General features: G+C 41.6%; 1 protein-coding gene across 1 annotated transcript; it reads left to right on the top strand.

The window, feature by feature from the left end:
* Positions 1-23: 23 nt before the first annotated feature.
* Positions 24-20,490, top strand: LOC135894795 (histone H4 transcription factor-like). The gene is made up of 9 exons (XM_065422930.1): positions 24-174; positions 2,175-2,398; positions 9,174-9,288; positions 10,403-10,555; positions 11,546-11,617; positions 12,684-12,804; positions 15,269-15,407; positions 17,428-17,543; positions 19,926-20,490. The coding sequence occupies exons 1-9, from the start codon at positions 24-26 to the stop codon at positions 20,323-20,325; spliced, it is 1,491 nt and encodes a 496-aa protein (XP_065279002.1). The 3' UTR covers positions 20,326-20,490.
* Positions 20,491-22,425: the final 1,935 nt, after the last annotated feature.

Here is a 22,425-nt window from a genome sequence, read left to right as displayed (position 1 = left end):
TGTACTTTAAAGGATTTTAAGTAATGGCCCCTGGAAACAAATTCAAGAACTCTGAACTGATATTACTGTGTGAATGGGAAGAATGCCTTTTTGTAGGAAAATGTATGGAGGAATTTTGTGACCACATTGCAGAACACTTGAAAGAGTATCGACAACATCCTCTGGAAAGAACAGGTAATATATCTGTCTCATTCACCATACAGATAATATTGCAGTTTTGAAGATTTTTGTAGTTTGTGGCCCTGATCTTGCACTGGCACTTTGCTGGTAAAATGAAGTCAGTAGGACTCTATGTGTGTGCTGGTGACTACACACCAGAGACACTTGCAGGACTGGGGCCTATTTTTGTTTTTTTTATTTGCATCTGATTTTGCTGGTTTTCTCTTTTTCTAAAGATACAGTACTAAAATAGAAATAATGCTAATGTAGCTGAAGTCCTGAATCAGAAGTTTAAACTCAATTTCTTCTTGAATGAGGGCTAAAGTGTGGTGTGTTTTTTTTAAATTGGTAGTCTCAAAAAAGAATTTTTGGATTTCTGGAACTTATGTGTTACTTAAGATTTCTAACTTTAAGGTGGAGGTTGGAGAAATCAACTTAGAGGAAACTTGCCCTTTTGTTGTAACTGTTTTCTGTGAATAAATAAACATTATTTACTTGCTCCTGTTATATATCTTGCATCTTTCTTCTAATGGTATTACAGTTACTTACAAGAAAACCTCAGAAGTTGTATCCCACAGAAAATTGTAAGCAGTCTATGTAGACTGTAATAGCAATAGTGTAGTAGATATTTTTAATATTGCTATTGTAGCTCTTATGAATCCTGACCTTTAGTCTTAACACTATTTTCACATGTTTAATTGCTGGTGTAAATACTAGACCGAGTTTAATTAAAGGTACAGTAAATGGAAAGTAAAATTGAACCAACAACAATATGCACTCAATGCCTCCTCTATCCAGACTGAAGTATTTTAGCTCATATGTAAGTAAAAAGCTAATTTTTACAACATTCTCTATTGGTCCTCCGAAACCACTGGGCTTGTCCTGGGTTGCTTTGGTGCTCCAGAATGAATAATTCTATGAGGTTACAACTGCGTATAACCTACTGGAGTACTGGGCATAAGAGATTCAAGTAATTCCTGTGTTAATTTTTGTTTTGTTGCCTTATTACGTGGGCCCTATCCTGCAATTGAATAGATATGGGCAGATCCTTGCACCCACATGGAGTCCCTTTCAAATTTAGAACCTCTGCCAACTCACTGGATTGAAACAAGTAGGCAGAACAGAGTGATGACCGTGTGAAAGCCTGCAAACTAAAAATGTCAAACAGCCAGTTTCCGTATCAGGTATTCTTAACAATGTCCTTTTGAATTCAAGATTTGCACTGTCAAAAATCAAATATTGTGCAACACTCAAATATCCAAACCAAAATGATCAGAAACTCTTTTATCTGAAATAGAGATATCCTCTTCTTTCTGTGCCTTGGAATTTCCTTTGTGTTTCCATACTTATTCATTGTTCCCATTACATTTGGATAATCCAGTTTGTACTATATAACTAACTACTCAAGTGGGTTCAGGAAAGATTATTGAATAATTAAAAGTTTGGTTGGCTGTTATACAGGCTGGAGTGCAGATTGATTGTAAAATTTGAAAACACAACCAAGATTTTTGGAGCAAGGACTGTCATTTGCTAAAAGTCCAGTGCCTAAGAATCAGGCCTCAAGTCTTTACTATTATCATTTATATTGTGGTAATGTGTGATCAGTTATATGCATTGTTCTTGTAGCCATGTTGGTCCCAGGATATTACACAGACAAGGATATTACTTCGCCCAACTTGTCTTTCTAATAGTAAACAGTAACACTGTACAACCATTCAATAGACCTTACTCAGACATTCTAAGTCCAGTGCTCTCTTTCTGGGGAAAATTCCACTAAAATTATGAGTTTTGAGAAAGTGAAAAATCTTGTTCATTGCTGAGGCTTAAAATCTTTAGATAATTATCTGAACATAGCCGTTATCCGTCACTCTACTTGTTTTACCGATGGTTCAGTAGATCCTCACCTAAAATGTAAGTAATAGTTATCTTCTGGTACCTTCTTGAAGATTGTCTCACACAGTTCCTAACTTAATACAACCATTCCATGAAACATTATTTCTTTTTTTTGTGTTTAGAGCAGTACCATTGTTGGTGGAGAAATTGTGAATTTTTGGCTACGGGTCCCAGGGAGCTGGTAACCCATGTAAATTTTCATAGTTACCACACCAAGTTGAAATTCTTAGGCTCTCAGTTAAGGGCATCACACCAAGATTGGCCAGCATGTTCCCAGAACAGCCATAACCAGAATCAGATACCAAGGATTTCAGAGATGTATGTTTGCCAATGGGAGAATTGTGATGTAAGTGAAATGAATGTTGTTTCCTTTCTTGTCTCCTAACTCTACCTTAACCTTCCCCAGTTCCAGCACCTGGAAAAGAGAGGTTTCACTACAGAATTTTTTTATTATTTATTATTGAGTGTTGGTCCATTCCATCTTCATAAGTAGAAATGGTAATTATTGTGATAGTGTTTGCCAAAGTATATACTGTATATAAACACCATTTATTTTAGCATCTGCAACCAGTTTACTTCAAATCCAAGTATTCTTCCTTTTGTTAGAACTAAAATGACATTTTCCCCACTGCACTGCTTTTTCTGTGTTTTAGAAATATATCATACAAAATTGTAAAGTAACCAGAAATATTCTAAGCTAATGAATATGCCATCAACCTAATTAAGAAACCCACTGTATTTACTTTGACCATTTTCTGGAACAAAAATTAGACAAGAATATCTGATATTTTCTCTCAGATATTTGCAGCCTTTTAATGATTCTGAAATTGGATGGCTCAGAGGATTTGTTAATGAGCCTTTCATCTTTAGGTTACTAATTCAAATCTGACATAGCCTGGGAGCAACTGAAAAATGTCAGCTTCTGACAGCTCTTTGGTGGAATATGTAAAATTAATTAGTGGTCTCCATCCAATTCCTAGTGGACAATGTCTGTATCAAGAGTTGTTTGCAGTGTTGTTGTACCCATGTTGACTGTTGAAGAAGAGCTCTCTGTAAGCTTGAAAGCTTGTCTCTTTCACCAGCAGAAGTTAGTCCGATAAAAGATATCACCTCGTCACTTTGTCTTTCTGTATCAAGAGAACGATTACATTTTACACCAATTAATATCCTCTTTGCCAGTGTTAGCATAGTTGGTAATGACTGAATGGGCTCTGAAACTAAACTACCTTTTGCCCCTTAGAAGTATTCATCCTAGCAGAGTGGGACCATATTGGTAGGGCAGCGTGGGGAAGCATTGTGTCTGTCATCTTTGGCCCCCTAAACTCAGTTCTTGTCAGTGGGCATTCTCTTTGCATCCATTGGGTTGAAGCCCTGCAACTGATGCTCCATCTGGAAGAGACTCCTTAGGCATGCCCTTTAGATTGAGAACACTGAGCAAGGTAGGCTTCAGACAACCTTCCTTCACTACTACCTCTTTTTAAAGGTTGTTGCCCCCCTCCCCCCCAGGTTGGTTTTCATGAAATTTACAAACATCAGTCTTTGACTCAAATAGTTTAATAACAAATAAGTAAATTAAGAATAGAGAGAGAATCAGATTAAAACAAAAGACTTGGCATGCAGAACACAGAAACGCTATGAAACTCACTCTGCAAATCTCATCTAGATAGGTTCACTTCAAGTTTAATTCTACAGAATTAAAAACAAGCAGATGCTTACATTTCAAGAAGAGCTCTCTCTCCCCTTCCCGCCCCCCACTCTTAGCCTTTCAAAGTCACATGGTTTCAGGAGTCTCAAGTATGTTCCCTTCCCCCACCCCCCACCCCCCAGCTTTCAGTTGTTTCTCATTTGTGACCATTTTTCATTTTAAAGGTGTGCCAATTCTGGTTGCGGGTACAAACAATGATCCTGATTCTTCAGTGAAGTCCATGAGATGTACCCCTCATGGACCTCACTGGTGCTCTGCAGAGGCACAAAGGTCTGCCTACATGGAGCTCATTGCTGAATTTAAGTCAGTGTAATGTTTGAAAAAATGTACTATCTTGAGGGAGTGGAATAGTTTCCATTCTCTGTATAATGGCTATTGTCCCATGTTTCTATTAACATTCCCCTTATCTAGCACTGGAGGTATTTCCCAATTTCTTCTCTCAAGATGTAGTATTTCACAAGCCCTTTGATCTTAGTCTGCCTAAAGGGTGACTGGATCCTGGTCTGTCTCGCCTCTGAGATGTTAACCTAGAAAAAAGCTCATTTGTTCCTTTGGCTCTGAATTTAAAGAGACAGTGCTCATATAATTCTTCGATTTCTCTCTTCATGTCAATGCATTTCTACATCAAATAAGAATTATTGACAGATTAGTTTTAATCTGTCACAACAACCTCTACCTGTATAAATAGAGGATTTTAGTCACCAGGGCCTGGATCTACAAAGGTACTTAGGTGCCTAACGCCCAGATTTAGGTGCCTGTATAGCATTTTTAGGCGCCACTGTGATTCACAAAACCCCTGCTTGGCTGCTGCCTAACCCTGTAGGTACCTAAAGTCACTCAGCATCTAAATTTTTGCAGTAAAAGTTACTTAGGTGCCTATGTTTTTGCCTCTGGGCAAGCACATTGCTGCCTCATTGTAGGTGTTCATGTATTCCAAGGCCAGAAGGGATCATTGTGACTATCTAGTCTGAAAATTATTGGTACAAGTCCTTAATGACAATTGAAATCACAAACCCTGGTTTATAAGGCCAGTGCTCTGATCCAGGTGCTAGAGGACCATTATGGTATGGATGCCTTTCTGCCATCTAAGCCTCCACGTGAGTCATGACTTAAGAAGATAGGCATCCCTCTGACTAAATTGCATGTGGTGCTCAATCCAGTAAGCGTGTTCATAGGCCACCTAACTCCACACCAATAATGGGGGGTTGGCAGGTAATGAAGGAACCTTTTATCTTTATCCCAGTGATTAGGGCACTCACCCAGAATACTGGAGGCCAGCAGTTTAAGTCCCTACTGAACTGTAATGATTCTCACTCTTTCTCTGGCCAAATTAATATTCAGTTATTTAAAGTGGAACAGCTTCAAAAGGAAAGAATGAGGGAGATCCACACGAGAATAGTCTAGTGATTAGAACATGCACCTGAGAGGAGGTAGATCCCTTGTTCAAATACCTTTTCACTGGGCAGAGGCAAGACTTGAACTGGGGTTCGCTCCCTCCCACCCACAGTGTTTCTGTGCAGAGTTGGTGGCCTCAGAGCATGTCTGCCAGATCAGGCCCAACGTGTGACTTAAGGCATTCCTCTGCCATCATCTCCTAGTTGTGGATCACAAGCAGAAATAGACACCTCCCTGCAGCACAGAATTAGACACTTATCTTCATGACAAGGGTGAGGCTTGGATCCCCTCTCATTGGCATCTCCCATTGACTAGCTTAAGCAGTTCTGCGCCTAGTGTGCTGAGTTTTGTGGGTGGCCTTAGGCACCTATCTCTCCCCATTCATTGTATAGGAAGCCTTAGATGCTTAACTCAGGGTTTGTGGATCACAGTGTTGTTCTTGTGGTTTTCTAGGCACCTAAGTCCCTTTGTGGATCTGGGCTCAGTGTATGAAATATAGAACCTTTCACAAACATTCATTTCTCTTTAAAATTAAAAACCAAAACAGATATAATTAATTACTGTATCATAAGATAATTGGTTGTATAGCTTGACCTGCAGGTTCCATTTCCATTGAGCCCCATAACTTATGGAGGTTACTTTTCCCACGGTGATTGTTGTTTTTAAAATATAAAGGTTAAAAAAAAAAGTCCTTGTGTATGTACTTACTAGAAGTGATCTTGCATGTTGCTAGGTCTTTAATTTTAAGAAATACCAATAAAACTCAGAGATCTCACATTTTTTCAGGCCAGGAATCAAGAGCCGCCCTGGTTGTGCATGTCAGGAAACCTGTTCTCTTTTGTAGAACATGTATTTAAAAAAACCTTTAACATTTATGGGAGTTGTTCTGATGGGGTAGTAACTTCATTTTCAGTTAGCATATAATCAGTTTTTATGGTAATTGGGGTTTTTTGTATGGTTTTCTTCACTTATTAAGATGAAATATGCCCTTTAATTTTATTTCTTTCTATATGTAGCACTTTGCTAAATATTTCTATACATGTTCCTTCAAGCTTAAACTGCTGTTATGAATTGTATTAATTAAAATAGTGTTTCCCAACCTGGTAGGCAGGCTAGACTAGTCCAGAAAGGTGGGGTAAGATGCAAAACAAAAGAGAGAGAGGGGGCAGGGAAAGCTGCTAACCATTTCCACTCCCATAGCAACGGATAAAGTCCTCCTTGAAAATCACCCATTTTGCTTCCCAGCTTCTGTGGTGGCTCCTAATGTATCAAACTGCAGATCGACTCAATGGTACAAGCCATCTGGCTCAGGCAGCAGCCCTTAAGTTTCTCTCTCTCCTCCACTGCAGCAACACTTAAATCTAAAGTTACTGAGATGATGTGCCACCTATGCCCACTCTGAGCAACCTGCACTCAGGGTCGGCTCCAGGCACCAGCTTGGCAAGCAGGTGCTTGGGGCGGCCACTCCGGAGAGGGGCGGCAGATCCAGCTATTTAGCGGCAATTCGGCGGACGGTCCCTCACTCCCGCTCGGAGCGAACGACCTTCCACCGAATTGCTGCCACAGATCGCGATTGCGATCGCGGATTTTATTTTATTTTATTTTTTTGGCTGCTTGGGGCGGCCAAAACCCTGGAGCCGGCCCTGCCTGCACTAGTAGGTTTCTGGTGAGCGGGAGAGTGTAGGGGGGAAGCAAAAAGACAAGGAAAAAGAGAGAATCTAGGGAAAAAGGAGAGATAGAAAAACAATTTTAAAAAATGAGAATAGGTAAAGAAATATGGAGAGTCAGTGACAACTATACCAGGGCATGGTACGATGGGATGGTGAGGGCTCCTATTTGCTAACCCATCAGAAGAGGGGGCTTCCAACAATAGAAAAGTCGGGAGCCATTGGACTAAAATTGACTGACTGTATCTTTAAGCTACTACAGCAGAGATCAGCAATCTTTGGCACGCGGCCTGTCAGGGAAATCCGCTGGCAGGTCGGGACAGTTTGTTTACCTGCAGCGTCCGCAGGTTCGGCCGATCGCAGCACCCACTGGTCGCGGTTCGCTGTTCCAGGCCAATGGGGGCAGTGGGAAGCAGCGTGGGCCGAGGGATGTGCTGGCTACCGCTTTCCGCAGCCCCCATTGGCTTGGAACAGCGAACTGCGGCCAGTGGGAGCTGCGATTGGCCGAACCTGTGGACGCTGCAGGTAAACAAACCGTCCCAGCCTACCAGCGGATTTCCCTGACGGGCCGCGTGCCAAAGGTTGCCAATCCCTGCACTACAGTTAAGGCCAAATTCAGGATCTGGTATATATGGAAGCAACTCCGGTATGTTCAAAATTAGGGCTGTAAAGCAATTAAAAAAATTAATTGCGATTAATCGCACTGTTAAAGAGTAATAGAATACCATTTATTTAAATATTTGTGGATGTTTTCTACATGTTCAAATATTTTGATTTCAATTACCACAGTGTTCACTTTATATTATTATTTTTAATTACAAATATTTGCACAGTAAACAAAAGAAATAGTATTTTTCAATTCACCTAGTATAAATAATGTAGTGCAATCTCTTTATCATGAAAGTTGAATTTACAAATGTAGAATTATGTACAAAAAATAACTGCACTCAAAAAACAAAACAATGTAAAACTTTAGAGCCTACAAGTCCACTCAGTCCTACTTCTTGTTCAGTCAATCGCTCAGAAAAACAAGTTTGTTTACATTTGCAGGAGATAATGCTGCCCGCTTCTTGTTTACAATGTCACCTGAATGTGACAACAGGTGTTGTAGCCGGTGTCACAAAATATTTACGTGCCAGATCTGCTAAAGATTCATATGTCCCTTCATGCTTCAACCACTATTCCAGAGGACATGCATCCATGCCGATGACAGGTTCTGCTTGATAACAATCCAAAGTAGTGCGGACCGACGCATGTTCATTTTCATCATCTGACTCAGATGCCACTGGCAGAAGGTGGATTTTCTTTTTTTGGTGGTTCAGTTCTGTAGTTTCCGCATTGGAATGTTGCTCTTTTAAGACTTCTGAAAGCATGCTCCACACCTCATCTATCTCAGATTTTGGAAGGCACTTCAGATTCTTAAACCTTGGGTCGAGTGCTGTAGCAGCTATCTTTAGAAATCTCACATTGGTACCTTCTTTGCGTTTTGTCAAATCTGAAGTGAAAGTGTTCTTAAAACGAACATGTGTTGGGTCATCCGGAGACATACAGTTCTCCCCCAAATAGTTCAGTCACAAATTTAATTTACACTTTTTTTTTTTAACTTGTGTCATCAGCATGGAAGCATGTCCTCTGGAATGGTGGCCGAAGCATGAAGGGGCATACGAATGTTTAGCATATCTGGCGTGTAAATACCTAGCAATTCCAGCTACAAAAGTGCCATGCAAATGCCTGTTCTCGCTTTCAGGTGACATTGTAAATAAGAAGTGGGCAGCATTATCTCCTGTAAATGTAAACAAACTTGTTTTTCTGAGCGATTGACTGAACAAGAAGTAGGACTGAGTGGACTTGTAGGTTCTAAAGTTTTACATTGTTTTGTTTTTTGAGTGCAGTTATGTAACAAAAAATCTAAGTTTGTAAGTTGCACTTTCACGATAAAGAGATTGCACTTCAGTACTTGTATGAGGTGAATTGAAAAATACTATTTTTGTTTATCATTTTTCCAGTGCAAATATCTGTAATAAAAATAATATAAAGTGAGCACTATACACTTTGTATTGTGTGTTGTAACTGAAATCAATATATTTGAAAATGTAGAAAAACATCCAAAATATTTAATAAATTTCAATTGGTATTCTATTGTTTAAACGTGCAATTAATTTTTTTAATTGCAATTAATTTTTCGAGTTAATCGCGATTAATCGACTGCCCTATTCAAAATTTCTTCAATAGATGAGGCACCACTTACTCTGTGTAAATTCTCTAGAAATCACTTCTATCAATGTGTTTTGTTTTTGTCATTTGATTTCCTGCCAACACTATCCATCATCTTCATGGTTCCATTTTGTCCTCAGGTTACCTACAACAACCCAGAATGGTTTTATCGGCATGTTGCCATGCATGCATACTCTACTAAGAAAGAAAACATTTCAAGTAACAAGAAAGCTATTTGTTGTTGTAACTGGAAAGGTAGCTCACATTCTATATTTAATTTACAAAATATGGAATATTGCCCTAGTAATTTCACTGCCACTATAAAATTTACTGAGTATTTCATGAAGCACAGGAATATGTTAGATATCTTCATACAGCCTTTTTCCAGCCATCTTAAATAATTAAAGTACTTTACCTACATTGTATGCTCCTGATTAGTTTAAATGGATTGCACTAGCAATGCCAAATCACTTAATTAAAAGCCTAGTATGCCAGAGTCCAATCCTTCAAGGTTCTGAGCACCCTCAATTCCCATTTGACCTCAGTGGGAGTTGAAAACTTTCAGCACCCACAGGCTTGGGGTCCTACACTGAAGGAATGTTTTTGAGCTTAGAGTAGCAATGTTGCTGCCCTAAAACTTTTTCACACCAATGCAAAAACAGTAATTTAATGGGCGTTCTGCACATAACTTCACTGGGAATTTTGCCTAAGACAGTAATCCCCAAACTGTGGGGCACGCCCCACTGGGGGGGCATGGAGGAATGTTTAAGGGGACGCTTGGTGGGGCCCAGGCCAGCCCCCACAGGGTGTGGAGGGAGCACCATCCAGCCCCGCTCTGCCCCCAGCCTAGCTCCAGCCCCAGCTCCGTTCTGCCCTCACTCCAGCTCCAGTCACAGCTCCACTCTGCCCCCAGCCCAGCTCTGCCCTCGTTCTCCCTCTGCCCTGCCTCCAGGCCAGCTCTGCATCTAGCTCCAGCTCTGCCCCCATCCTCAGTTCTGTCCTCAGCTCTGCCATCAGCTCAAGCTCCTCTGCTGAGGAAACCTTGGCTGAGGAGTAATGGAGCGGGGGACGCAGACAGGAAAAGTTTGGGCAATACTGGCCTAAGCCAAAGCCCACTGAAGTCACTGGGAATCATTCCATTGATTTTTAGTAGGCTTTTGAACAGGCCTTGTGTAGCATTTGCAGAACTGAACTCTTTGTAGTGTTTGCAGTAGTAATGTTCTGACTTTTCCTAAAAACATTTTAGTTGTGCTCCTCTAAAAATGTATTGGTGGACTATATATAATACAATTTTTCCTGTTTGTACTCAAGAGAAAATAAAGTGCTCATGTGCAACTGTTCTGTAATCTTATATAGTATGTGTGTTTAGATTGTTCAGGAACATTTAAAGGAAAGCACAAGCTATGGGATCACTTAAGAACCCACACTCAAGAAAGAGTGGTGGCCTGTCCCTCTTGTGGAGCGATGTTCTCCAATAATACCAAGTTTTTTGATCATGCCAAGCGACAGGTTTCAGAGGATCGTAAGTGGATTTGCTCTATTTCTATTTACATTTATTTAGGGATTTACTTTTGAGCTGGTTTATAACAGTACATATATAACACCTATTATTATTTTTCAGAAGTGTCAATTAAATGCAAAATTGACTTTAGGAAGGAAATTATCTTCCTGAAGCATGGAAGTACTTTTGGCTTTGCAATGATTGCTTGATATAAATGATGAATTGGGGTAATGGGGGAAAGAGAGAGAGCACTCAGATGCATATTTAAACATAGTGGCTTTCCACCTGACAGTTGTGGCATTCCATTGTAAAAATAGAGATTGCCTCTGACTCCATGCCCATGGCTTCTCAGGGCAACTGCATTCCATTGGAACAGTGAAACCGATGACCAATAGGAGAAGCTGTTGAATGCCAGAGACAGAACTCTTACAGGAGCTGGACTTAAATTATGGAGTTCACTTCTGAAAGTGATCTGAATGATCATGGAACTAACCACTTTCAGAACTAAATGCAACACTCTCTTGAGCTTAGATTTTACTCAATATGTTCTTCACTGCAGCACATTCTCCTACCACCCTCCCACCCTTTCAACAAACTATAAACTAATCAGGATATTTTTCCTACAGGCCAGGAAGGAAGAGAGAGTTGTTGTTTTTTTCCCCCCCCCAATACTTGGAAAGTGCTCAGGTACTATGGATGCTATGGTAATGGGGTCTATATAAGTACTCAAACCATAAAGCTCAAAAACTTGGCAGGTTAAATCTGTTAATATTTTTTAACAGATTGTTGTCTTGTTAGGAGTAAAATTAATATATTGCTAATTAAAATTCTGCAATTACCCTAAACCAGATTTTTTCTGAAAAACATCTGGAATACAAAATAATACTGAAATTGTCCCACTGCTGTGACAGTTTAGTGATCAAATTGACAACCCTAATCTATGTGTTTTAAAAATAGTTCAATAAATATCAATTGCATCACTGATCAGTTTCCATTAAATTTCAGAACAAGTATTTGTTTGTCAGAATTGTGACAAACACTTTGCCAATGAGAGGTTACTACGGGACCATATGAGAGGACATGGTGAGTCAGAGCTTTTTAAAATAAATGTTCTACTAAACTAGCACAACCATAGATAGATGATAATATTATTAAGATATCTTTTCATATGTCAGCTGAGAGAAGCAGTATACAGACTCAAGGCAATTATGATACAATTGTGGGGAAACAGAAGTCTTACTATCAGATAGATAGTCCATATGAGATGGTTTTCTCCTCTTCGCATGCCCACTTCTTTAGGACTTTCTCCTCTTCGTGTCCTCACTTGACTACAAAGTTTGAATATTACAATTCCCTCTTAGGGTTTGTCTTCATGGGGAGGTTATTCTGGAGTAAGATAGAATATAAATTTAAAGTGCTAAAGCTATTCTGGAATAAGAGTGACTATCTGTAATTTAGTTTAATTAACTTTACAAGTGGATTAAGCTCAATAAGAAAAGGGCACTCTTGCTCCGGGATAAGAGTGTCCATATGTGGAGCTACCTAGCAGTAGCTAATGAGGAATAGCTTATTCTTCAGTTGCTATTCTGGTCTATTTCCCCATCCAGACAAGCGGTTAGCATGAGCACATTATGCCAACCATACATATTTTATATTGGCTGCCCAGAAAGCATCAGATTATAAAATGACACACTTCTTTAAACTCCCCACCAAAATGTAGATCCTGCCTACATTCAGAATTTCCTGTTGCATGCACTCTCACAACATCCACCTTTTACGAATTCCCACCATTGTGCCATAAGCAAGTAGGCAATTAGGCCTTTGTTTTACTAGGCCCTAGAGAGTGAAACAAACTCCCCCTTCCCCTCTGAAATTTGTCTCTCTCTCCATCTACGTTTTGAAAATACCTCAAAATGCTTTTTCACGTGCATGTTTATTGGAATGCCCACTATTTGGCCCATATTTATTACCCCTCTGTTCTTTTTCTTTTCCCCTCTTTTTTTTTCTTATGCATTGTATACCCAAATTAGCGTTAGTTGTTAATTTTAGTGTGAATGGGTTTTTCTAAATGTTTTTATCATATTGCACCACAGACTGAGTGTCTTGGCAAAGGAGTGACATAGAAATAAAAGTATTATTATTTCTCCAGTTACCCATGTTACATGTCCATTTTGTGATATGGTATGTACAAGTGTCTCCTCTCTGAAAGCGCACATCAGATTCCGACACTGTGATGAACGCCCTTTCCACTGTGATCTCTGTGAGAGTAGGTAAGAAGATTTGGAACTCTTAGCTAATCAACAGAAGTGTGGAAATAATTCAGTGTTCAATGAATGTAAGAGGTAACAAAAGTAAGAAAAACATTCAGCCCTTAAAATAGCAACCCTTAGCTCAAAAAAATAAATAAGTAGGTAGACTGATGCATTGGTCTGCTGGAACACATAAAGGCACTTCTTGAACTTATGGTGGAAGTAGGAATGATACTTTGTTTCTAGTGCCAAAAGATGTCTTCCGGGTAAGACTATGCATACTGTAAGAAAAGGTCATCAATGATCAATTTAGGCCATATTTAGCAACTATTTTCCCCCCTTAGTTGGTCAGCTGCAAGGGTTACTGGATATTTCTGTGAGAGTCAGATGCTCCTCTTCTGAATTGTCCTCTTGCCGCTGGATCATTTTACCCATTTCCTCTCAGCTACCTCTATTTTTCCACTCCCCACTTGATTCTCTAACTTCCTGGTGGCTCTCACAACCTTCTTTACTTTTTCCAGTTCAGTCAAAGGGAACACTGACGGTGGCATCACTGATGGAGCAAAGGGAGGAAGACTTAATGATTTAGGACACTTACGTACGTAGGCAGGGGCCGAATTAAATAGGGCCTTGAAAGGGAGGATAAGAAGTTTAAACCTGATGCAGGGATGGATTCCAGGAGAGGTCAGATAAATGGATAACACTTTCATGTGCATGTTTTAGGTAGACTGGAGGGAGTAATATGAATATTTGAGGGACTAGAGCGGAGGAAGTTGCTCTTATTATGACAACATTTGATCAGTGCATGGACAAGAGTTTTAGAGGACAGAGAGGCGTGGATGGATCATTGAAAAGTTATTGTGGAAAAAGTGGCAAGATTTGGACATAGCCTGGATGCCTAGGAAGAAAGTAGAATCAGAGATTACCCCCAAACCATAATAATGAGAATGTGGAAGTATATTCCCCTTTCACAGATTGTGAAATGGACGTAGAAAGGATAAGTGATTTGTACAAGGTCCCCATTGCTCATCATTGTCAGAACCAGGAATAGAACCCAAGAATCTGTGACTCTCACTCCTGTGCTTCAACCACTAGATCAGGGTTTCTCAACTTGTGGGTTGGAACCCAACACTGGGTACCTAGAATGTTTCCAAGGGTCACATGGCAGCTCCTGTCCCATGAGGCTGGCTGGACTCGCCTCCCTGCTCAAGGCACTGCAACCTTTGGGGTCCCAGCACCACTCAGGTTTGGCCCAGCTATCATGACAGGAGTCTGGGTAGACCAAATTTGAGTGAGTGGCACTGCAACCCCATGAGCCAGATCACAACTCCACTCAGACAAATTTGGTCCAATTAGGGGGGCAGGGCCAAACTTGAGTAACGCTGCAATCCCTGAGGTTGCAAAGCCTGGAGCTGAGAGCCAAGCCCAGCAAGCCCCACAGCACAGGTGCTGCCACTGTGAGGTGAGTGCTGGGCAGGACCCAACCCTCCCCTCCCCCAGGTGGGGGGGCAGGATCCAACCAAAACCATCCCAGGGCCTCCACCCTCAGAGTATTTACTGGGTTGCAACAGGCCATCAGAGCCGGTGTAACCACTAAGCGAACTAGGCGGCCGCCTAGGGTGCCAATATTTGGGGGCGCCAAAAAGCAGTGCCCCCAAATTTTTTTTTACACTACAGTGGAGTGACATCTTACACGGGGGTTAGGTTCTAAAGTCAGCGCATAAGAGGAAAATCGCGTATAGTGAAAATTACCATAAAGCACAGTACACGTTAGTCTCTAAGGTGCCACAAGTACTCCTGTTCTTTTTACAGGATACACTGTATACACTAGAACAGGGGTCCTCAACCTACGGCACGTGAGCAGATTTTTTTTTTTTTAATGGCAGGCTGCGGGTCCCTGCCGCCGCTGAACCCGCTGCCAGTCTGAGGTTCCGGCCGCCGGCTCCTGCCAGCCGGGATCCCGGCCGCCAGCCCGCTGCCGGCCCCGCTCAGCCCGCTGCTGGCTGAGTGAACGGAACCCCAGGCCGGCCGCAGGCTCAGCGACGACCGGGACCCGCAGCTTGCCATTTAAAAAAAAATCGGCTCGCCTGCCGTAGGTTGAGGACCCCTGTTCTAGTGTATACAGTGTATCCTGTGTATACTGAGTGTACTGTACTTTATGGTAATTTTCACTATACGCGATTTTCCTCTTACGCGCTGACTTTAGAACCTAACCCCCGTGTAAGATGTGACTCCACTGTATTCATTTTTGAAAGTTTATAATAATAGATGCTCCGGGGGGAGGGCAGGGGGAGCGGGGGCGCAAGGTGGAAGTTTCGCCTAGGGCGCAAAATATCCTTGCACCGGCCCTGCAGGCCATAAACATTTAAAAAGGGGTCCTGAGCCCAAAAAAGTTGAGAACCACTGTACTAGACCACACCCTCTCTGCTATTATTGCTGTTATTTGAACAGTAAAAGTAATTTGTTTCACCTATATGCTCCTCAGTTTTAAGAATGCTTATGATCTTCATAAACATGTTGAAACACACAATGATTCAAATGCCTACAGCTGTGATGTAGAAGGATGTGTTTTTACTTCACGGACTTCACAGATCTTGAGACAGCATTACAAGAGAGCACATATGGTGGGTATTAAAAGAGTAGACGGAAGTATCTTTTAATAGACAATAGGGGCTGATTTTCAAAATGCATGTGTATGTCAAAATACCTGCCTTGTGCTTGCATCTAGGCTATTTGGGTGCATAAATTAACTGTACACAGTTGCATGTTCCCAATCTTGAAAACTGGGCCAATATCATGTTTTTCTTTCCTGTAAATCAACAAGCCATTCCTATCCTGAGAAGCAAAATATTTTGAAGGAATATATTTCTGTGTCAATTTACTGCACTCTGTCCCTAGAACTAGTACAGCACACGATAACAGAACTAGAACTGGTACATATTTATTACGTGGTTTTTGAACTTGTCTGAGTTCTAATCAGGGCCAGGCAAACGGGGCCCAAGCCTGGGGCGCTGTAGCCAGGGGGTTGCCATAAGGGGCTTGGGCTTCCCCTGGCTGGCTGTGGCTGGACTCCTCTCTTCTCCGGTCCCTCCCCTGTGCTGGGCTTCTCCCTGCCCCCTCCCACACTCTCCTCAGCCATGTGGCTGAGGGCCCCAGCTCTGCACCGGCCCTGGGGAGCCCAAAGCAGCGGGGCCCACCACTTGCTGCCCAGAGTGGAGCCAAGTCCCTCCCTGCCTGTGGCCCTGCACCGTTCAGTCTCTGACAGGGCCGGCCAGGCCGGGGCCAGGAGAAGCGAAACTTCCTTGGGGGGAGCTGGGCTGAGCTGGGGGGAGGAGGGACTTAAAGTGACAGTGCGCTCACTGTCTCTCAAACTCCCTAACACACACAGGCTCTCACACCCACATACACTCTGCCTCTCACAGTCCCCCAACACAGATTGTCACACACACACACACTGGCGCTCTCTGTCTCTCTCACACACACTGGCTTTTTCTCTCTCTCTCTCTCTCTCTCTCTCACACACTCACTTACTCTCTCTCTGTCACGCGCACACACACACACACACACACACACACTTGTATTATTGTTGTTATTACTGCTTGGTACTTCCTGTCAAAATGCTTGTGGTGAGCCAAGAGTGGCTAGGGGCTGCAGGAGGGCTGTGGGCTCTGGCAAGTTGCAGTCCCTATGTGACAGCGCGAAGCCTGCCTTGAGCTGCAGGCCAAGCGCCAGGCACCACAAGCCACTGCAGCAGCACAGAAGTAAGTGTGGCAATACACCATATACCATGCCACCTGCGCTTCTGCTGACAGTGACCTAGGAATTTGCTAGTTGTAGCAGTTACTCATTGTGACGTTATCTGATTAAAACATGACCATGCAGATCATTGTTGCAACCACTGTTATATATTTGCAACAAATCTTTTACAAAATGTGGCATGTAAGATGTCTATGAAAAGGTTATGATTTGCTGAATATGTTTATGCTATCTGTATGCGTGTATCATTTTTGTACTTGAAGTTATAAGTATTGACTCTATACCTGTATTTCAAATGTTTGCTCCTGGGGTAACGCCCACAAGATAGTTAGCCAGCACATCTTGAAGGGACTAGTCGAAGTAAGTGGCTCATCAAGGGACACTTAACTCGCAATGGACCATGGGCGATGCCCATCTACATTGAATGGACTTTCCTGTGGACATTCCATATGAAGTATAGGTAATGGCCCAGAGGTTGGGGGGGAGCCCAGGGAGCCTGTAGGAGCCAGGGGTGATGAGGGGAGAGGGAAGGGGGCGCCAAAATACAAGTTCGCCCAGGACACCATTTTCACTAAAGCTGGCCCTGGTTATAATGGCTGATGTATTGCAATCCAGTACTGTCCAGCTGATGTTTGTTTAAGCTGCAGTTGCTTGAGGGGAAGCCATAGACCCTGCTATCAATAAGACTGAGGTATCTGCAGTATAATTTTAGATCAGAAAATTGCAATATTCAGTGGAGGTTATCTATTAAAAATGTGTACTTTGAAAATAATGTAAGTATTACAGGAGTATAACATATAGTTAATATTAATTTTTTCTTACTTTAATTTTACTGTCTGTATTTATCATCAACCTCAATTACTGATTTCCACACCATCTTTTCCTCAGAATAATGGCAATCTAAAATATAAATGTCACATCTGTCAGAAATGTTATTCCTGGTGTTACACATTGACTCTGCATCTTCGCAAGGCGCACAAACTCAGCTGTCATTCTCGCTTCAGGTATGTTATCAATTCTTACCCAAAGCAAAAAATGAAATCATCTTTTTTCCTGGGGGCGGTCTCGTATAAGGGATACAGATATCTGGTTGATTACCAACTAATACTCAATTTAGAGAATGAGGAGCTCTTCTAATAAAATATATTATGAATAGATATCTCTTCTATGCAGGTTCATGTTTCGAGTCGCACAAAGTAGTTAGTGCCATTATGTTTGTTTCTTTGCATAAATTTCGTTTCCTTTAACTACCATTTCATACATTGCAATTTATGATTTGGGTAAGCACCCTGGCGGGCCGGGCCAGTTTATTTACCTGCTGACGCGGCAGGTTAGGCCGATCGCGGCCCCCACTGGCCGCGGTTCGCCGTCCCGGGCCAATGGGGGGGGGGGGGCGGGAAGCTGCGGCCAGCACATCCCTCGCCCGCACCGCTTCCCGCCACCCCCATTGGGACTGTGAACCGCGGCCAGTGCGGGCCGCGATCGGCCGAACCTGCCGCGTCAGCAGGTAAATAAACTGGCCCGGCCCGCCAGGGTGCTTACCCCGGCGAGCCGCATGCCAAACGTTGCCGACCCCTGGTCTAGACCATCCCTGATAGACATTTATCTAACCTACTCTTAAATATCTCCAGAGATGGAAATTCCACAACCTCCCTAGGCAATTTATTCCAGTGTTTAACCACCCTGACAGGAACTTTTTCCTAATGTCCAACCTAAACCTCCCTTGCTGCAGTTTAAGCCCATTGCTTCTTGTTCTACCCTTAGAGGCTAAGGTGAACAAGTTTTCTCCCTCCTCCTTATGACACCCTTTTAGATACCTGAAAACTGCTATCATGTCCCCTCTCAGTCTTCTCTTTTCCAAACTAAACAAACCCAGTTCTTTCAGCCTTCCTTCATAGGTCATGTTCTCAAGACCTTTAATCATTCTTGTTGCTCTTCTCTGGACCCTCTCCAATTTCTCCACATCTTTCTTGAAATGCTGTGCCCAGAACTGGACACAATACTCCAGTTGAGGCCTAACCAGCGCAGAGTAGAGCGGAAGAATGACTTCTCGTGTCTTGCTCACAACGCACCTGTTAATACATCCCAGAATCATGTTTGCTTTTTTTGCAACAGCATCACACTGTTGACTCATATTTAGCTTGTGGTCCACTATAACCCCTAGATTCCTTTCTGCCGTACTCCTTCCTAGACAGTCTCTTCCCATTCTGAATGTGTGAAACTGATTTTTCCTTCCTAAGTGGAGCACTTTGCATTTGTCTTTGTTAAACTTCATCCTGTTTACCTCAGACCATTTCTCCAATTTGTCCAGATCATTTTGAATTATGACCCTGTCCTCCAAAGCAGTTGCAATCCCTCCCAGTTTGGTATCATCTGCAAACTTAATAAGCATACTTTCTATGCCAATATCGAAGTCGTTAATGAAGATATTGAACAGAGCCGGTCCCAAAACAGACCCCTGCGGGACCCCACTTGTTATGCCTTTCAAGCAGGATTGGGAACCATTAATAACAACTCTGAGTACGGTTATCCTGCCAGTTATGCACCCACCTTATAGTAGCCCCATCTAAATTGTATTTGCCTAGTTTATCGATAAGAATATCATGCGAGACCGTATCAAATGCCTTACTAAAGTCTAGGTATACCACATCCACAGCTTCTCCCTTATCCACAAGACTCGTTATCCTATCAAAGAAAGCTATCAGATTGGTTTGACACGATTTGTTCTTTACAAATCCATGCTGGCTATTCCCTATCACCTTACCACCTTCCAAGTGTTTGCAGATGATTTCCTTGATTACTTGCTCCATTGTCTTCCCTGGCACATAAGTTAAACTAACTGGTCTGTAGTTTCCTGGGTTGTTTTTATTTTCCTTTTTATAGATGGGCACTATATTTGCCCTTTTCCAGTCTTCTGGAATCTCTCCCGTCTCCCATGATTTTCCAAAGATAATAGCTAGAGGCTCAGATACCTCCTCGAGTATTCTAGGATGCATTTCATCAGGCCCTGGTGACTTGCAGGCATTTAACTTTTCAAAGTGATTTTTAACTTGTTCTTTTTTTATTTTATCTGCTAAACCTACCCCCTTTCCATTAGCATTCACTATGTTAGGCATTCCTTCAGACTTCTTGGTGAAGACCGAAACAAAGAGGTCATTAAGCATCTCTGTCATTTCCAAGTTTCCTGTTACTGTTTCTCCCTCTTCACTGAGCAGTGGGCCTACCCTGTCTTTGGTCTTCCTCTTGCTTCTAATGTATTGATAAAAAGTCTTCTTGTTTCCCTTTATTCCTGTAGCTAGTTTGAGCTCATTTTGTGCCTTTGCCTTTCTAATCTATATAAAGCTACATTAATTTTTATTTTCATTACTTTAATTTTATTCTCTTAGATACAAAGAAGATGATGATGGGTACTTGAGGCTGAATGTAGCAGTTTATAATGCTGTCATGGGTTTAGATCAGGGTCTTGAGAACAAGATGGCACCAAAGAAGTCTTCAGTAGTTCAAAACAGTACTGGAAAAGACAGCTATGCCTCTTGCAAAAGAAGCCATTCATCAGTGGAACTACATACCACAAGATGTCAGAGATGGTCACAAACTACTGCAGAAAAGGTTATGGTAGAATCAGAGACCTCCATAATGGAGCCAGTGTATTTTGAACTTCAAACTACACCACAGTCATTTGAAAACTCTGCTTCTTCCTCTGAACTTGATGAAGCAATGACATTGAATACAAAGGAAAAATTAATAGAAATTGCAATGGGCTTGGGAATTCAGGTTGCTGTTTAAGAAAAATGCATTTTCTTGGATTTTACCTTGGGACCTATTTAGTACTCCTGGAAGAGTTCATTATTTGAACTAAATATGAAATTTACAAAGAGTCTGCATTGTTTTCACTTGTCAAATTTTGTATGTAGCATTGTGTATATATTTGTTAAATATACTAAATTATTTTATCTGAATAAATGATAGTACACCAGAAAGGTTTTGCTATATATTCAATATGCGATACTTAGATGACTAACTCATCCGACAAGAAGGTATTGGATTTCATTAATCTGTGTGCTCTTCTAGTCTGTCTATACAAAAGAAACAAAGCTATCCCTCAGAGGCAAAATTCTGAGCCAGTACACTAAACAAAGAGTTTGATCTGGTAGATTATGCATTGCATTAGATAAACGTTTATTTTTCATAATGCATCTGGTCTACAATATTTCTAACAAGTGTCTTTGCCTTTAGTTAGTGATGTTAAGTATATTTCAGATATATGCTAGAGTAATTTTAAGTGTCTTTCAAGTAGTTTACTTTGGCTTTAAGCTATGATGTGTTTTGTAAATTAATATAATTTTAAAACCTTTTTCATTGTTTAAAGGTGATTACAATTCAAGAATTATTTGCATTCATAGAAGAGTGAAAAGGATGTTCAGAGAACTGATCTTGGTTTCAGATAGCACTCATTATAATTGAGAGATTACAAAGTATTTCAAAATCATTTGGGCACTAGAAGTGGTGACTGTAGTTTTCAGAAATAATTCTATGCAGCCATGGTTTTTAGAACCTGTTAAATAAAAAATGTTGGCCGTGACTCCAGTATTATTTAGTTTTTTAATTCACTTATAAAGGTGCCAGTAATGAGACAGCTACTGCCATGCAATAAAATACCTTTTTTTAAACCTAAAAAAGAATAAGCTCTCCAACTAAAATGTACAGGGATATACAGTTTCAGAAAAACTGGGACAGGGTCATACCCATTAAAACCTAAAACAAACCTAGTATCCATCAAATCACCCAACCTACAGAGCGATCAGTTCTTGACCAATAAGAAGAGTGGAGAAACAAGAGTAGCAGATATAAAAGCAAGGGGAGGGAGCCCAGACAGCCAAAAATAGGCCAGCTGAAATAAATGAAAACTTGATGTATACCCTAAAGGCAGCTAAGGAGGGGTTTTGGCAGACTTTTTCTGGGAAGGAATTCCACAATAAAGAACCCTCCTTTGAGAAAAATTTGTCCCCATTCCAGTCCTAATTGAATTAGCCACCAAGTTCAGACCTGCCCCTTATCACCTAATTGTTTCAGAAATTGTTATAGGATCTTTTACTTCTAATTAGATGCCTACCAGAGATGGAATCTTTGAGGTATTTAACTAAACAAAAGCCAAAAAAGTTTTTCATTTTTTTGTCAAAATAACGCACTTTTTGACCAAGTTCCAATCTATACATCTGAACCTCCACCACTGCAGCACAGACATCTACCACTTGAGCTACAGTGCCTCTGCATTATGGTTGGAGTCCAGCTTGGCTCGCTCTCTCCTGTCCTAAAAAATCGGGGGAGTACCTGCCCCATGTAGTGCCCCCAGAGGAGGTTTGATTTGATGGGGCCCTATGCTGGGTCAAGAGGGGTTTTTGTGGGAATCCCAGCTTGTCTCTCTCATCCCCCACCCTCCAGGAGTTGGAGGAGCTTGTGATGCATATGGTGCCCCCTGAAGTGGGGTGAGATTGGAGGGATTGATGGGGGGGGCAGCTTGGCTCTCCCCCCTGCAGTTGCTTTGGTAGCTCCCAAATGTTCCCAGCACAGTGTTGGCTGCTGCAGCAGCTTTGATGGCAGCATGGACCAGGGTGTCTAGAATAGTGATTGATTTTGGCAGGCTGCCAATACTTTTCTGTGGAATGCCAGTAAGAAAAAGAAAATTGGGATTGTTTTTCATTTAACACTTTACAACTCACCTAAATCTGAATGGAATTTCACTAGGCAAAAAAAGGCACTTCTGTGGCCTGAGGGATTTCTCCCTGCTGACTATCAAAGGCCTGCTGCAAACAATAGAGCTATTAATGCTTCTCAAAGAAAAGAATCTTTTTTAAAATGGAAAGTGTTAGGCAACCTAAATCAACA

Source organism: Emys orbicularis, chromosome 1, assembly GCF_028017835.1.
Source record: "Emys orbicularis isolate rEmyOrb1 chromosome 1, rEmyOrb1.hap1, whole genome shotgun sequence".
Classification (NCBI taxonomy): domain Eukaryota; kingdom Metazoa; phylum Chordata; order Testudines; family Emydidae; genus Emys; species Emys orbicularis.
This window is presented reverse-complemented; position numbering and strand designations above follow the sequence as displayed.